Source organism: Trichomycterus rosablanca, chromosome 18, assembly GCF_030014385.1.
Source record: "Trichomycterus rosablanca isolate fTriRos1 chromosome 18, fTriRos1.hap1, whole genome shotgun sequence".
NCBI lineage: Eukaryota > Metazoa > Chordata > Actinopteri > Siluriformes > Trichomycteridae > Trichomycterus > Trichomycterus rosablanca.
Window position 1 is genome coordinate 6,851,779 of NC_086005.1, and position 18,632 is coordinate 6,870,410.

An 18,632-nucleotide genomic window follows, 5' to 3' on the forward strand; every position below is an offset into this window, starting at 1 on the left:
CTCCTGACACAGATGTTAAATTTTTAAAAAGCTTTGCTGTTTTGTAGCGGCATGTGGGCCTTTGAACAACTAAAGTCAGCTCTATTATTCAGGTCATGTTAGATTCTCGTGAGAACACACGGTTCGTTCGTTATCTGAGAACCGTGTGCCGACCTCCGCAGCGGCCTGAACTTTATTCATTAACTGTTAATGCACGTCAGTTTGAGTTGTAAGACAAATCTCAGAGCAGGACGCGTCTGTTTAAATATGAATGAAAACTAATTGTCCAGGTGAAACATATTTTAGAGGTGTACGTTAAACTGTCAGTTTTTGATCTGAACACTGGAAGCTCATGTAAAAGACAAGATCATAGAAAACAAGCACCTGCTGTGAATGTTACAGATGTGCAGACATGGCGTTAGAATAAAAAAATGATAAAAAATTATACGTGTACAGTACATTGAAATTCCATTTCCACATATCTCAACTTGATTGGAAGCTAGGGTCAGTGTGTGGGATCAGTCCATGTCTGGCACCCCTGGTCTGCTGCATGGCAGAGTTGAATTTCAAACCCACAACTTTTCAAGTAATAGCCCAAAGCTCTCCCACTAGGCACCCACTGTCCCAAGCCTCTTCACAGCAAGTTAGCATTGTAAATCCTTCATACATCAGTTGCAGTGCCTGTTGAAATAGCTTGTGCTTTTGTTTATAGACTACTTTAGAAACAAAAGGCAGATGAGACCTGACCAGAGACTCGGAGAGCTCCCAGCTACCAAATCCCTAAAGCTTTACCACTGCCACTGTAACATAATATTGGCATGTCTGCACAATTTAAATAATTAGCCAGATGCAGGTGCAAACAGTATCTAAGCAGTTGGAAAAATCGGGCTACATAGACACTTTCAATTTCTTTAATGGATTAATCGTCTGGCATACAATACAGTGACAGTCCAAAAATGTCAACACATCCTTTTGACTGTTGTATTTTTGTTCACTAGAGGCACTGTAGAACAGTCTAGAATTTAGTGTAGACATTGATTTTCAATGTGAAGCCTCAGGCCATCAATGTACTTTCAAGCAAAGGTCCAGGGGTCTCTGTGTGGACTAAGCGATATCTCAAGCTAAAGAGTTTAAACCTCAGCTTAAGCCAGGTCACACCAACATCCTGCCATTTGCAGTGCTTTGTGAAGTGGGTTTGATACATCTGATCTGACTTGGAAGGATTTCAGCCAGAAAGAGTTTAGTATTGTTTGTCAGCAATTTTATTTTTTAACTAGACTGGGAGACATTGTGGCTCGGTGGATATCACTGTTGCCTCACTGGGTTCAATTCCCAGGTGTTCTCTTTGCATGTTCTCCTTGTGTCTGTGTGGGTTTCCTCCCACAGTCCAAAGACATGTAAGTGAGGTAAATCGAAGCTACAGAATTGTCTGTGATGGTGTTTGATATTGTCGTGAGTGGACCCATTATGTCTCATTAGTTTTACCATGACCATGAGAGTGGCACAATGGCGTGGTGGGTAGCACCGTCACCTCACAGCAAGAAAGTTCTGGATTCGTTTCTCAGGTGCAGCGGTTCAGGTCCTGTCTGTGTGAAGTTTGCATGTTCTTCTTGTGTCTGTGTGGGTTTCCTCTGGGAGCTCCGGTTTCCTCCCACAGTCCAAAGACATGCAAGTGAGGTGAATTGGAGATTTTAAATTGTCCATGACTGTGTTTGACATCAAAGACTTGAACTTGTCCTGTCATGAATGTAACCAAAGTGTGTAAAACGTGACATTAAAATCCCAATCAATAAATAGGCAGTTGTAGCCTAGTGGTTAAGGTAATCGAAAGGTCACTGGTTCAAGCCCCACCACTGTCAGGCTTTCACTGTTGGGCCCTTGAGCAAGACCCTTAACCCTCACTTGCTTAGACTGTATACTGTCACAAAACTGTAAGTCGCTTTGGATAAAAGCATCTACTAAATGCCGAAAATGTAAATAAATGACCATAACCATGAGGCTAATTCACCAGCTGTAATCATGAGGGCAGAAACAACCACTGGTCACTAGTAAACAATCATGTGGTTGATATAGGAATTCAGAGTTGAGGCAAATGCAGAAGTCGACTCTGTCTTTAATATTCAAATATTTCAAACAGCAGACCAAAGACTAGTTTCTTCTGGCATAAAACACATCCCCATTTGGAAGCGTGCAGTGCCTTGTCTGGCAGCAAACATGCGTTTGTTGATCTATCCACCTGTTCACATATATGACTTGGCTAACCAAACCCTTCCAAAAATGAATTTGGCAGCACTGGACTGCTCAGAGATGTGGCTGATTTCTGCAGCATATGGTGGCAGTGACTTTGGTTGGATTCGTGCACTTGTGAAAAGAATTTGTGCCAAAAAATGCAGGGACGGGTGTTGAACTAATCGAGGTTTGTTGCTGTGCAACCCGTTTTAGAAATCGGGATCCAGTTTGCTTTGAGTTGTCTGTGCATATTAAAGCGTTTGTAGGGAGAGTGACGGGCCGCTTTAATCTGCCGGGGTTTCCGATTCGCGCTGGTGTGTAGCCTCGCGCTTCCTTTCATTAGCAGAAACGCTTGAATTTGAATAAAGCCTGTTTAATCTCTCCTGCCACGGCACTCGTGTTTCTGTCAAAATAATGTGTGACTGAGCATGACCAAATGAGAACGATCAAAAATCTACAACGAAGGAAATCACTGTTTATTATATCAAACCACCCTAGAAAAATGTTAGCAATAAAAGCGGGACTCAGGTTATGGTGTGTGAATTAGAAAAGGTCACGCTGTAATCTGAACTGATAATATTATGCATCTGCTGCTGGAGCTTTAGGCCAACACACATAAACTGCTATGAGCCAAAAGTGTGAATGAGTCAAATTTCACATTAAAATTTCCTTTAAAGAGCCGCTCAGGTGGCGCAGCGGTAAAAAGAGATGCGCTGCAACCAGGGCTGGATTTTGAGAACGTGGTATCGAATCCAGCCTTGCTTTACCGGTTCGAAGCCGAGTGGCTATATGAGCAACGAGTGGGGTGGGACAAAGAACCGGATGTGGGTCTCTCTCTGTCAGAATGCGATTGCGTTCTCTGCCGGCTGATTGGAGGCGCTTACACGGAGATGGGAGAGGGTGCCCTTAGGGTGTGTCTCTCCGCATGCAGCGCTGGGTGGCGCCAAACTCGTCAATGTGTGGGTGGCAAAGATGCATCTGGCTGCTGCTCGTGTTTCGGAGGGGATATGGGTTAGCTTCAATCACCTCCGTCAGGGCAGGGTTCGGCATAGACAGAGCACGATGCTAATTGAACAATTGGATGCGCTAAAAGGGGAGAAAAAGGGGTAAATATTAAAAAAATAAAAAATAAAAAATAAAAAAACAGGTTGTTGATGGCACGGTAGCACAGTGGGTAGTGCAGGTGCCACATGGCATCAATGTCTGTAAGATGTTTAACATGTACACTGTATGGACTCTCTTTATACTTATTAAATGTATGTGTTTCAGCCACGACAATTGCTAACAGGTAATAAATCAGTTATATAAAGGAAATTAAATGTCACCAACTTTGCAGCAACAGTTTAGGGAAGTTCCTTTCCTGTTTCAGCATGACTGTACCCCTGTGCACAAAGCAAGCTCAATAAAGACATGAATAAAAGCCTGGAGTTGTCTGCACAGAACTCTCACCTTAGAATGAATTGGAGTCTTGTGAGAAGCCTTCTCAGAGGAGTTGCTTCTGTTATAGCTAAAAATATCACATAGACATCACTTTTTTAATACCATTTGTTTTTGAAAACAGATGAACAGCACGCTCATTGTCAGGTGTCCAAATACTTTTGACCATAGAGTGTGTGTTTGTTGTGTTTCCTCAGAATTTATTTTCTTGTCTCCAGTAAACATAAGGAATGGACTGAATGAAATGTAAATAAATGGGGCCTGTGGTAGCATAGTGGGTAGAGCTTTGGGCTATCAACCGGAAGATTGGCGGTTCAAATCCAGGCTCTGCTATGTAGCCACTGTTGGGTCCTTGAGCAAGGCCCTTAACCCTGTCTGCTCCAGGGGCGCCGTAAGTTGGCTGACCCCAGCTCTGACCCCAGCTTCCAACACCAGCTGGGATATGCGAAGAAAGAATTTCATTGTACTGTACATCTGTATATGTATATATGACAAATAAAGGATATCTTTCTTTCTTTAAATGATGTGTGAGTGAGTGAGTGAGACGGTTGGTCAGTGTGTGATGCTCTGCCATGGATTGGCAGCTTTCAGATAGTCAGACCCACTATGATGATTATCAGGATGAAAGGGGTATTGTTATGGGGTATTGTTATTGTAAAAGAGACCCTTTGATGCCAGTGTTTACTTTTGGATGCTGGAACCGAACTGTATGCTGATGCTGAACAACAATACACTGGACTCAACAGGGGTTTTTTGGGGGGTATTTTTTAATGCATGTTACCTTCTTTTTCCCCCAACTTAGTGTAGCCAGTCCACTGCTGGGATGTCGGCTTTGCGAATGGAGAGTCACGCCCCGATCCCTGCTCAACCAAGGTTCTTACACAGTGTTGATAACCCCACCCCAAAGTTTGGTATGTCCCACCCAGCAGACTGGAAGCCTATTTTGTCTGCTAGAGGGTGCCCAGCCAACCGGTACTAGAGCAATTGTCCACTGTTTTAATGCCCACATGTATTCTGATACATCGTTCTATTTCTTGATTACATGTAATGTCCCAGTACTATTCACAGAGAGGCAGCCCCCGTCATAATGCTCACACCTCAGTATTCCACTGTGGGTATGATGTTCATACACTATGGCCAAAAGTATTTGTACACCTGACCATGAGCTGATTGGACATCTGATTTCTTAAGCAAATGGTATTAAAACAGAGTGACCTCTATGTGATCTTTTCAGCTATAACAGCCGCCACTCTTCTGAGAAGTCTCTCCCACTTTAAACTATGTCTGTGGGGATTTGTGCCCATTTAGTCAAATGAGCATTTGTATGGCTAGGCAGCGATATTAGTCAAGAAAGTCTCAACTGATGTTTCAGTTTATTCCAAAGCTGTTCAGTGAGGCAGAGATCTGGAGTTTCTTTAAACCGAGCTGTTATGTCTTTACAGATTTAGTTTTGAGCACTGGGACACAGTCATGCTGGAACAGGAAAGGGCCTTGCCTAAACTGTTGATGCAAAGTTGGATGCACATAATTTCCTTTATATTATTAATGTATTACACCTGTTGGCCATTTATGTTATTTCATTGTAATTTATGAATTCGGAAATGAGGTGTCCCAGTACTTCTTGGTTGCTTGATAAGTTCAAATTTAGTTTGGCACTAAATGAACTCGAGTACTGAAACCAAACTTTTTCATTTGTTAAAATTATTGGAAAGAAAACTCTTTCAATATTCATCTCGGTTTTTAATGAGCAAAGCTAATAGGAATGGAAATAATGACCTGACGGATGTTTAAGGTTGTTTAATAATTTGGTCTCTGAAAGCTTTTCCAATGTAATGATGATTGCTTCTTGCTGAGTGAAATATTCCAAATCACTGGTAACATTTTTAAATGAAACCAGGTGCAACTTGCACAAGATTTGTGCAATATTGTGTTAATATTAAAAGCATATTTTATGTACCGTTTCATATTTTTTGTTTTAATTCATATATGTTTAAAGCATAGGTACAGAGGTAAAATAAGTGGTTGAATACCAAACTGTGTATCTGGCCCACATAACCTGTACCTTCTTAGTATGTACCACTTTGCTTTTTCCTGTTTAAAGATAAATGTACAGGATATAATGAAAGGTCCAGGTGCTAAATCCCAACTATCCCATCCTGAAGGTCTGAGTGAATTAGAAAGAAATAGAATCCAGAAAAAAGCTAGAGGCTAGAAGTTAGCAAGGTTGAACCTCACCATCCCACCCTCAAAGGCCAGAGTGAGAAAATAAATGCTTGGTAAACACCAAGCCCACATTGAGCTACACAGGCAGGACAGTCTGATACTTTTTAATCTTAATGACCTTTTAGCAGCATGTAGCTTTGCATAAGCTTTATTTGTTCATATATCCCACCATATGACACTGGATGAGAGTGAGAGAAAGGTTCCATCAAACGATACGGTCTCAGGTAGACATTTATAACAACTTGTGTAATTTCATTTATGGAAAATTACATTTTATTTATCTCACATTTGCTTGTTCTAAATGTTTATGGGATCTGGTTTGTTTCCACTTCAGTAAACATGTTTTGCTTTGCAATGTTACTCTGCAACTAATGGAGTTTAACTGCATTTCAAGGGACAAATGACACTGACTGTAGACAGTGCCTTACTGAAAACTGTCATTAGAGGCCACCTGATGTCACCAATTCTCTCAAATTTCTGAGTAAAAAGTGGAAAAGTACAGTTGGAACAACAGCTCAATCATGTTAGTGCTTTTATTTCTGGTGCTTAAGTGGCCTAAGTGCTGAAGCACATACTATGTAACAACGATCTGTCCACACTTTCAATACACACTACTGATTTCTAAACTTCCTCTGAAAGCTCCTTCAGCACTGAGCATAAGCTGAGCATAAGAGCATAAGCTGCTCATCAAAGGTAAACACAAACAAAAGACTACAATGCACAATGCCAGACCCTGGCTGGAATGGATTGGAATGCTGGATTTACCAAGCTGCTGTAGGTCTTAATGACCAACATCAGTGTCCAGCCCGAGGTAATGCTTTTGTGGCTAAAGAAAAGCAAATCCCTGCAGTCATGTTTCAAACTTTAGACAGAGTGGATGTTTTTATACTGTAGCAGCAAAGTGGGAACCAACTCTATATTTATTAATACATATGGTTTTGGAATGAAGGTGTCCACAAACTTTTTTTCAGGAACTTGCTTCCCATTTTTGTCATAGTTAAGCCACTTTTGTCATGTGACTGAGGTGTACAGTTGTACAGTCAAGTGTGGACCTTTGTGGCCTGACCTACAGATTTATGACTCTATAGAGCTGGTGATTTCTCTGTGCCCATTTATTTAGGATTGTGACTGCATGTATTAAAACATACATAAAGCAGTAGTCTTTTACGACAGAGACAGGATGACCAGACAGTTACCAATGCTGTGAATGGGCAGTTAGAATAAATGTTAGTGGGTGGAGCTTTGGGTTATCAGTCGGAAGATTGTTGGTTCAAATTCAGGCTCTGCTATGCAGCCCCTGTTGTGCTCTTGAGCAAGGTTCTTAAACCTGTCTGATCCAGGGGTGCCGTACAGTAAGCATACAAGCTGGGATATGCGCAAAAAGAATTTTATTGTACTGTACACGTGTATATGTGACAAATAAAGGCATTCTTCCTCTAAATGAGTGAATGAATAAATAAAAAATATAAATAAATAAAAATAAATACATAAATAGGTAAATAAAAACTACTGGAACACAAGTGACACTGTCCACAATCAAGCAAGCTTTACATCACCATGGACTGTGCAAGGAAAGTGACATTTTTGCTTCTTGCTTTGGTATGTTTAAAAATGCTACTGCCCAAAAACTGCCCTCTGAGAAACATTCTTTTGTAAATTGGGGTTTGAAAACACCCATGAGACTTGATCTGATCTGAAACCCTAAAACAATACTTTACTGTTGTTGTTTTTTTTTGTTGTCTACTGTGCAAAACTGGACAAGCATCTCTACACTGGTAATCCCAGGATTTGTCTATAAACACGTCAGTTCAACTTGTGTTCAAACTCTTCATTTCAAGCCATCATTGTAAACTGGAATCCAAAAAGAGGTGCAGCTCAGCACTAATAATGTTTTGAAGTGATTTCTGACCCTGACAGCAATCTAAGCGTCTCTATTCACTGTTCTGTTTAACTTTCACCCCCAAGGATGGATCAGCGTAAATTAAAGCTGAATCCCACCCTCGCCCAATGGGCAGTTAAATGGAATGTAATTAGCAGCCAGCTACCTGAACCTGTCCTCCCATGCTTCCTGCAACAACAGCGCTGAAAATCATGCTCCTGGCTCGCAGTGCCCTATTGGTGTGGCCACTTACCCGTTCAATTTTTTGGCTGCACGGTTTGCGAACACAGACACAGCTGTTTCTCATCAGGCCAGGAGTTCCAGCTGTGGAGCGAATTCCCTGCACATCTTCCCAGCCTGGCTTGTAGATCACATCTCATAAAACCGTGTGCTCGTCCACGTGGGCGTGGAACGGCGGCCTCTATCTCATCCTCTCCCCCGAGTCTGCGCTAAACACTATTGCCAGTCTATGTCTGGAATGTGAAGTGTCAGTGTTGCAGCTTTGCATCTCAATCAGGTCCTGGAGTTCATCTCACTCTCATTCTGCTCTGAGAAGTTTGGGATTGTTCCTGAAGCTGGAGAAGTGGACTGACCTTTAGAGGGACGTGGCCTCCAACAATGGAGAGTGCACAAACCCAATTTCACAACTTCCTGTTTAATTTAATTACTAAATTGCTTTTGACTGGATGATCTAGCACTGAGGTTATAGCTTTCTATATTTTAAATTGATTTGTTGTACGCTAGTTGTCATGTCAAGGGTTTTTCCTTAAAGTAAAATATTATAGTACCAGATTAATAATGTTTCAAATTGAAGGCAAAGTTTTATCAGACCGTGATATCAGAACATTCTGCTTTCTGAGTGCGAGTGATTTCATCTGAGCTAAATCATTTTTTACTTAAATTGACTACAGATTGTCATTACATGAAGTCAGAGAAATAAATCTACTCAGTCGGCAGCTGTCTGAGGCCAGTGACTAGCATTTCTTTATTCAACCAGGAAAAAACTACACGTATTACATATTAATGTTGTCAACAAGTGCAAACTTGGAAAGAAGCAGGAAAGGGATTATATATATATATATATCAGGCATAACATTATGACCACCTTCCTAATATTGTGTTGGTCCAACTTTTGCTGCCAAAACAGCCCTGGCCCGTCGAGGCATGCACTCCACTAGACCCCTGATGGTGTGCTGTGGTATTTTCAGCAATTTGAGCTACAGTAGCTCGTCTGTTGAATCGGACCACACCAACCAGCCATTTGCTCCCCATGTGCATCAATGAGTTTACCACTGTTCCTTCTTAGGACCACTTTTGATAGATACTGACCACTGCAGACCGGGAACACCCCACACAAGCAGCAGTTTTGGAGATGCTCTGACCCTGCTGCTTCTAACACATCAACTTTGAGTCTATAATGTTCACTTGCTGCTTATACAGTCACAGTCACTATTCACAGTATATATACAGTATATATATATATATATATATATATATATATATATATATATATATATATATATATATATATACAGTGTATCACAAAAGTGAGTACACCCCTCACATTTCTGCAGATATTTAAGTATATCTTTTCATGGGACAACACTGACAAAATGACACTTTGACACAATGAAAAGTAGTCTGTGTGCAGCTTATATAACAGTGTAAATTTATTCTTCCCTCAAAATAACTCAATATACAGCCATTAATGTCTAAACCACCGGCAACAAAAGTGAGTACACCCCTAAGAGACTACACCCCTAAATGTCCAAATTGAGCACTGCTTGTCATTTTCCCTCCAAAATGTCATGTGATTTGTTAGTGTTACTAGGTCTCAGGTGTGCATAGGGAGCAGGTGTGTTCAATTTAGTAGTACAGCTCTCACACTCTCTCATACTGGTCATTGAAAGTTCCAACATGGCACCTCATGGCAAAGAACTCTCTGAGGATCCTAAAAGACGAATTGTTGCGCTACATGAAGATGGCCAAGGCTACAAGAAGATTGCCAACACCCTGAAACTGGGCTGCAGCACAGTGGTTAAGATCATCCAGCGTTTTAAAAGAGCAGGGTCCACTCAGAACAGACCTCGAGTTGGTCGTCCAAAGAAGCTGAGTGCACGTGCTCAGCGTCACATCCAACTGCTGTCTTTGAAAGATAGGCGCAGGAGTGCTGTCAGCATTGCTGCAGAGATTGAAAAGGTGGGGGGTCAGCCTGTCAGTGCTCAGACCATACGCCGCACACTACATCAAATTGGTTTGCATGGCTGTCACCCCAGAAGGAAGCCTCTTCTGAAGTCTCTACACAAGAAAGCCCGCAAACAGTTTGCTGAAGACATGTCAACAAAGGACATGGATTACTGGAACCATGTCCTATGGTCTGATGAGACCAAGATTAATTTGTTTGGTTCAGATGGTCTCAAGCATGTGTGGCGGCAATCAGGTGAGGAGTACAAAGATAAGTGTGTCATGCCTACAGTCAAGCATGGTGGTGGGAATGCCATGGTCTGGGGCTGCATGAGTGCAGCAGGTGTTGGGGAGTTACTTCATTGAGCGACACATGAACTCCAATATGTACTGTGAAATACTGAAGCAGAGCATGATCCCCTCCCTCCGGAAACTGGGTCGCAGGGCAGTGTTCCAGCATGATAATGACCCCAAACACACCTCTAAGACGACCACTGCTTTATTGAAGAGGCTGAGGGTAAAGGTGATGGACTGGCCAAGCATGTCTCCAGACCTAAACCCAATAGAACATCTTTGGGGCATCCTCAAGCGGAAGGTGGAGGAGCGCAAAGTCTCGAATATCCGCCAGCTCCGTGATGTCGTCATGGAGGAGTGGAAAAGCATTCCAGTGGCAACCTGTGAAGCTCTGGTAAACTCCATGCCCAGGAGAGTTAAGGCAGTTCTGGAAAATAATGATGGCCACACAAAATATTGACACTTCAGGAACTTTCACTAAGGGGTGTACTCACTTTTGTTGCCGGTGGTTTAGACATTAATGGCTGTATATTGAGTTATTTTGAGGGAAGAATAAATTTACACTGTTATATAAGCTGCACACAGACTACTTTTCATTGTGTCAAAGTGTCATTTTGTCAGTGTTGTCCCATGAAAAGATATACTTAAATATCTGCAGAAATGTGAGGGGTGTACTCACTTTTGTGATACACTGTATATATATATATATATAATTTTTTTTTTTTTTTTTTTTTTTTTTTTTTTTTTTTTTTTTTTTTTTTTTTTTTTAAACTAGTCAAATCTGCACGTTGGCAAAACTGAAATCAAGTCCTACCTCGTCACATCCCTTTTAATGACTAAGAATTTATTTCATTTTATTCTCTTTTAAATTAATAATAATATTGTGTTTTTATTAAATAATTACTAATCGCAATTTGAAAAAGAACTCAAACACATGGGGCAAAGAGACCTACCTGTGACCTACCTCCTGCCAACACCCCCCACTTCACGTCTGTATAAATGAACATGTACTAACTGATCTCAGAGTGGCGTGAAATTTCTTTGGCTCCTAGTTTAGCAAAAAGACAGAATCATCTGTATACTCCAAATTATGGACTTGACTTTCATCTAAATGCAGCAGATGTGATTAAATGTGCCAGGGTTGCATTTTGCAGCCTCTACAGAATGTATACAGATAGGACCAAGAAAAAAGCACTTATTTGCTCTTTTGACAACACATCAGGTGCCAAAGCAGCCTGGCAAACAAGAGCAATATGAGAAAATCTCTTAATGAGAACCCTCAAAGAAAAACAGATCAGTGCAACCAATCCAGTTTTTGGAGAGATGTTTTACTGGCTTTTTTTTCTCCTTTTGAGAGCTTATATTTGACATGCTTGTTAAATCAGCCTCTTTAATGGGTTTCACAGAGCATCAGGCTCAATGCAGTCTCTTAACCACTGTCTGATAATATTTATATATTTGAGCAGTGCCATCTGTGTAGCGTGCCCGTAATCTCATGCATGTCCCGTGTGCTAGATTAGAGATGATCTTGCGTAGTAATGAGCACAATAAGTCAATTTTTTTAAACGCATGAAACATAGAGACTTGTTCAGATGTAAATGGGGTTCAGCTGTACTGTTGGTTCGATGCTCAGCCAGATGCTGAAAATTATGGCTGTGAGGTAACAAACAAAAGGATCTTGATTATCAGACTCAATATTGTAATTACATTTGTTGATTTAAAATGGAAGTAAAACTTATGGTTTGGTTAGGTGCACTGGGTCCCATGTACAGTCTTCAGTATGCTGCATTTCACAGCACTATCCTTGATCTTTATCCTATCCTGTAGTAGTACAACTTTTCCAAAGCACAGGAGACAACTCACCCCAGGGATTCACGGCCCTGGCTTTGTTGACCAGTGGCACAGTGGCTCAGTGGGTAGCCTCACAGTAAGAAGGTCCTGGGTTCGATTCCTCAGTTGATCGGACTGGGTCCTTTCTGTGTGATGTTTGTATGTTCTCCCCGTGTCTGCACATCTTTGGACTACGGGAGAAAACCGGAGCTCCCAGAGGAAACCCACTCAGGTCAATTTTAGTATCTTCAATGAACCTGGCTCATGGAATTGAACCCACCACAGCCCTGAATAGGATAAAGCAGTGGTAAAACAGTGACAATGAATGATTCAAATAATGTTTTTTTTTGTTTTAAATCCTGTTTAAGGTTCAGCTGATTGTGCTTCTGACAAAGGTGGAAATCAGCTACTCATTCCAATGTTCTTTCAGATAAATGCTATCTGATTATTTATTTTGTGTAATAGCTGTGCTATTTAACATTCTAAATGGTTACACAACTCTCCCTGGAACAAGAAAAGAATAAAATGCATTGTTAAGCATGCTCTTATTTAATGTTCCACCATTTGTACGGTCACACAGCCTGTGTCTTGTTTAGATGTGTGCTCACATTTTTATCAAAGCTAAAAACACACCCAGGAAGTTTCCAATCTACAAACCATTAACTATTATTGCTGCATCAGGATTCATTCAGTTCAACCACTAGGAACATCAGGTGCATCCAACCAGCCGAACTCCTCTCTCAGCCTCTCTCTTCCGTTCTCTTCCACATCCAGTAAAAAGCTGTAACCCTGCCATTTTTCACATTAAATAAAGTTCCGTGTTGTAACTGATGCTTTAGGGATTTGGAGATCTCCAAAGTAGATGGCAGATAGAGATAGATGGGGCACTGGAGCCAAACAGTGTCCATGTCTCTTATTCCCAAAACGCTGCAAACACACCATTAATAGATGGAGGAGGGAAAACTCTAGCTGGCTGAAAGCAAGATACCCCAAAAATGATCATTCTATATTGCAGTGTACTGTATACGTTATAGTTATGTATTATTATTTTATATAATAACATACTTTTAATTAGGTCATTTTAGCAATGTAGTTTAGTCTGTCAGCATAGTCAGGCTGTATATTTATTTATGTTTGCATACTCTGATAAATTCCCCAAATACACCAGAGACAAAAACTATACATAACTGGAACTGTTAAAAGAAAACACTAGAGCAATCCTAAACTTCCCGGCAGTAACAAATATAAAAACTAAAATATCAATAGACAAATAGAAACAAGAAATAATAAAAAGAACTAAACACAACAGATCATGACAAAGGGGGGCAAACCTCAAATAAATAAATAAATATTTGTTTGTATTAATTTGATTTTTTTCCTTTGAATAAGTCTTGCCTATATTTACTATAATAATGAACATTTTCATGTAACATGTTAGTTTGACTGTAATATTAAATGTAATAAAATATATACATTATAATGGGGGTGGCTCAGTGGGTAGCACTGTCACCTCACAGCAAGAAGGTCCTGGGTTCGCTTCCCAGGTGGAGCGGTCCAGGTCCTTTCTGTGTAGAGTTTGCATGTTCTCCCTGTGTCTACGTGGGCTTCCTCCGGTTTCCTCCAACAGTCCAAAGACATGTAAGTGAGGTGAGTTGGAGATACAAAATTGTCCATGACTGTTTGACATTAAAATACTTGAACTGATGAATCTTGTGTAACCAGTAACTACCTGTCCTGTTATGAATGTAACCAAAGTGTAAAACATCACCAATTATAATGTATTTATTTATTAGGATTTAGTTTTGTTAGTTTTTGTTTAATAACTGACACATTTCAAAAGCAGATGGCGGTTCCTCTCTGTCCCACTCATGCCCTCCTTGCTCCTCTCATCTTGTTCTACTCTGCTGAATTGTAGGACTTATACTGTACTGTAGAAATAGACGAGTGTGTAAAATTCATAGCTGCAGTTTGTCCAGAGGATGAGATCCTGCTTACGAGGCTTAAGGTCGAACTCTTCAGGTCAGGAGAGAAATGCTCAATCTCACCTCTTCTCTTCGGCTTGTTCTGGGAGCCCCAAAGCTATAATAAAAAGTGTCACAGAGAATTGTTACTCTTTTTGACTACAGTATTTATTTTCTCCTGCGTGTGTGTGTGTGTGTGTGTGTGTGTGTGTGTGTTGCTTTTTAGGAACAGTATCACAATCACAGTTGACATTACTTTTTTTTTTTAACAATTGGGATATGAACAAATGTTCAACCCTCGCTGTATACGTGAGGATTAATACAATACAAAATTTATTTTCCATTTAATATGAAGAACTTGTTACATTTAGGGCAATTTGAAATAGAATTAAAATGAACACTTAAGAAAAACCAAGTAAGTGAGAGCAGAATTAACTTCTAGAAGATTATAAATAGCCATTTCCCATGGGTAAATACAGATATGTGAAATGTTTCATATCACAGGACGGCAATCAGCCTAAAGAGGTTTGGTCTACCACATAGCCATGTACTGCACCGTGTTTCTCCAAACTGTTGCTCACACATTATCATACAGCCTTTACATACATGTAAAAAAAAAAAATATTACCTTTCTAAATATGTTTTTCCTTTTTCCCCATCCAGGAGCCAGGATTCAGTATGCACGGATCGGGGGTAATGTGACCATGCAGTGCGGCTCATTGGATAACGACGCCTCGGTTACGTGGAAGGTGAACGGGACCGACTTGAAGGCCCTGCGGAGAGAGGAAGGGCCACGACTTATCCTAATTGAGGTGGATATGAGCAATAATGGCCTGTATAGTTGCTTCCAAAACCCTGATGGACAACGCCGTGACCAAATCACGCTCCGCGTAGGACGTAAGTTTTTCATTTTCTTTCCTCTGTCTGAAACAATCAGCAGATAAAGTAATCTGACCTATTGTACTTTGTTTAATTGTCTTCTAATTGTATTTAGAATGCTTTTATTTGTCATATATACATATACAGGTGTACAGTACAATGAAATTCTTTCTTCGAATAGCCCAACTTGTTTGGAAGTGGGGTCAGAGTGCAGTATCAGCCATTGTACGGCACCCCTGGAGCTGAGAGGGGTAAGGGCCTCGCTCAAGGACCCAACAGTGGCTACATGGCAGAGCTGGCATTCGAACTCTCAACCTTTCAGTTGATAGCCCAAAGCTCTACCCACTAGGCTACCACTGTCCCTACAGTGACAATGACCTCAGTCATACAAGCTTGTGTTTTTTTACTAGCAAAATTACATCCAATCAAATTAGAGTATGAATCAGTATACATTTAATGAATGTGAGTCTGGAACTGTCTGTTACCTTTGTGCTTTTTACTGTTTATTGTAGCTGTGATTGCTGGCCTGCCAGCAAATGACTTAAAAAGCAGTTGGCAAATTTAAGATGTGCCATAGCTAAGATGCTAAGCCACAGCATTCACTGAGCACCAGTCTCATCTCCATGCCTTATTTTAACATATATTTACAGTGCAAAGTTTTTAATTGACTGTTTATAATGTCAGTAAATGTGTTTATCTAAGTTCTTCCTTTCTGCGTCTTGGCTGTAAGTTTGATCCTAGACAATGTTTACTGTAGTACAGTTCCCACTAAACAAGCCAGCACTGTCAGGGAGGCCAAGCACTTTTATTAAAGATGAACATCTTCATCTCAACATCTCAGCTCTTCCCCTCCACTAACCCCCTCTTCCTCCCCCCACGTTCCTCCGGCTGATTTATTGGATGTGTTTGGACCTTCTCTATGTAGCTTTGGGGTATGTTCTCATCTTGGACGTTAATCCTGGTCCAGATGTGCTGTTTAAATGCAGCTGCTTCGATAAGCAGTACAGAACAGGGTCATCAACAGGCCACTGGATCAGCCAGGAGGTTACTGTAACCCATCCAGACAAGGAATGTCCATCCCAGATCACGAACACAGTCATTCATGTTGGAAGCTTAACTCACTCTGGTGTGTTGTCTCGTTTTACCAAAAAGCAGTGTAACTTCAGGTCAGATTGCTAACTGACCATCGTGGGTGTATGTCTGAAGCTTTATTTAAAAGAACTTTTTTGCATTCTTGATTATTTACTAGCAAAGTATTATGGACCGCTATACCATGCCAGGCACTCTAATCAATAAAAGTGAGTAGATGCTGGCTATAACACTCTCTGACAGCAATTAAATTTACTAATTAAATAGGAGAAACTGGAAAACCTAAATAAAAGGAGCCAGTTCATTACCACACAGTGAAGGATGTGCTTTCTCAGCTTTGACTGTGTGTTTATAGACTTTTAAATAGAACAGGACGTGATATTTTTTGCAGTCATGATATTAATGGCATTTTATTATTATTGTTATTTATTTATTATTTACTGGGTGTTTTGGATATGACTTATAGGAATGAAATTTGGAATGTCCTGCACACTAGGTTATTTGCTTCTTAAAAAACATACTTTAGACACAAAATCATTAACTACCAGCAAAGTGATGATAACTATCAAAGTATCACATTCTGCAATACTCAATATGAACTGTTTAATACATTTTCAGTACAGAAAATAGCTATTATTATAATTAGTATTATTATATTATTATTATCCAACCATTTATGTGCATAAAGTGTTTGAATCACCTTAATTTGTTACTAAGGTTGTAACTTTAAGGGTACGTTTTAAGTTTGTTTAAGGGTACATTGTATTTATTCTTGTGGTATTTTTAGATATCCTTGTGCATGTCTCTGTAAAATGCAGCCATATTTTATTTTTAATTGAACAGCTTGGCATGATTTTTACAATTAAATATTACATAATGATCTAACAACGTATCATACAACTAAGATCTTTGTAAAATGTTCAGTTTTTTTGTGGGTTTTATTGTTTTTTATTGCTTTGGAGTATTTGCTAGTTGTAGCATTGGAACAGCACACAAAACTGAAAACAGGGAGCGTTCTCAAAAAATAAATAAGACCATAAGGAGAGAAAACCAGGCGTGTTTATTGTTGTATATTTCCAGTCTTGAGCAGTAAAAGCAAACACCATCTCCACCGTACCGTGAGGAACAAGAGAAAGCCATTAAAATGGCATGTTGTGTCCGACCCTGGAGAGAGAGAAAAAGAGAGAGAGATGTTATCCACCAACACGAGCTGGCTAGTTGTTGGCTGGCTGTTGGTGTGGTTGGAGTTGGAGACGTTGCTTGTTTTGTCTGTGTTATGTGTGTTGCCGCTTGGTTCCTCTGCAGTGCTTGAGAAGGATGTTTTGTTATAGGAGACACATGCGGAGAACATCAGCGCTTTGCACTGGAATGCTTGTAAATGTTATGAACCGTCAGAATTTTATTGCAACAGCTGTTTTTATGTAGAACCACCTTGATCCATCCTGTAAATAAAGACAACAACTGACAGCACAGCTGCAACACATGCAAGTCTAGAGTACATAAAACAACCTTAACAATTTATAACGCTCAATTACAGTATGAACAATTGTACCGGCACTTTTATATATTGTTTCTTTAGTTTGTCGATCTAGCAGTATAAAATTACAAATGTATAATAGTGTAAATGAAGTTAATGATTTTGTGAAGTGCAGTGATACAATTGTGGCTCATTAATAAAATCAATAATTACTAAGGACACACACTGTTGCGAGTTTTCAACCTCTGAATTTTACAGAGGTCCAAGAATTTTCAAATCTATTGCGCATTTATAACCACTGCAAAAATCTCTAAAAGCATTGATAATGAATTGCTGTTGGAGGACATTATACATTGTGAGTGTAAATAGGGAGCTCTTTCTGTACCTTTACTCATAACTTTGATGAATATTGATCATTTTTGCAAAATTCTTTTATGACCAGTGGCGTCTGCAGCTTTGTGCCTGTGTCCATGCGAAAGACGAGCTTTTTAAACATTGTTTATAACTTGTAGTTGCAAAAACAGATGATCAGTGTTGAATTTGGTCAGTAATTGACACTTTTTTGTTCACAGTTACAGTTCTCATGTATCGTTAATATGACAATTTCCTGTAAGATGTGGTGGGCAAAATAATAATCACTTTCTTGGTAATTTAATTCTGAATGCAACATTAAAAAAAACTGAAAATTGATGAGCATTTATTATTTTGGTAAACAGTTATAGGAAAAGGTACAGAGGTCCCTTATTTTGACTCAGTGTAGTGTAGGTGACGTTTGAGGAACAGAGCAACATCGTTTCCTCAAATACAGCAAATGAGCAAACAACTTCTTTAAATATTAGGTTAAATAGGCCGCTCAGGTGACGCAGCGGTAAAAACACACGATGGAACATCGTATCGAAGCTCAGCTCTGCCTGCAGGCTAAGGCTGAGCGGCCACATGAACAACGATTGGCCTGTTGTTCAGATATGGGCGGGACTAAGCCGGATGGGTTCTCTCTCTCATGACTGGTGCAGTTACGACCTCTGCTGGCTGATTGATTGCACCTGCACAGAGATGAGAATAGAGTGCTCTCAGGGTGTGTCTCTCCGTACACAACGCTGAGCTGCACTGCACTCGTCAAAGTGTAGGTGATAAGACTAATACGGCATGCCGCCCACGTGTCGGGGGGGGG

At 40.2% G+C, this 18,632-nt stretch overlaps 1 protein-coding gene across 4 annotated transcripts in view; it reads left to right on the forward strand.

Annotated features, from left to right (window-relative positions):
• The window catches only part of cntfr (ciliary neurotrophic factor receptor), a 323,782-nt gene that overhangs the window by 226,346 nt on the left and 78,804 nt on the right, over window positions 1-18,632 (forward strand). For all 4 annotated transcript variants that reach the window (XM_063014160.1, XM_063014161.1, XM_063014162.1 and 1 more), the window contains one exon: window positions 14,680-14,913. In XM_063014160.1, coding sequence (XP_062870230.1) covers window positions 14,680-14,913 — 234 coding nt within the window. The remainder of the gene's footprint in view (window positions 1-14,679; window positions 14,914-18,632) is intronic.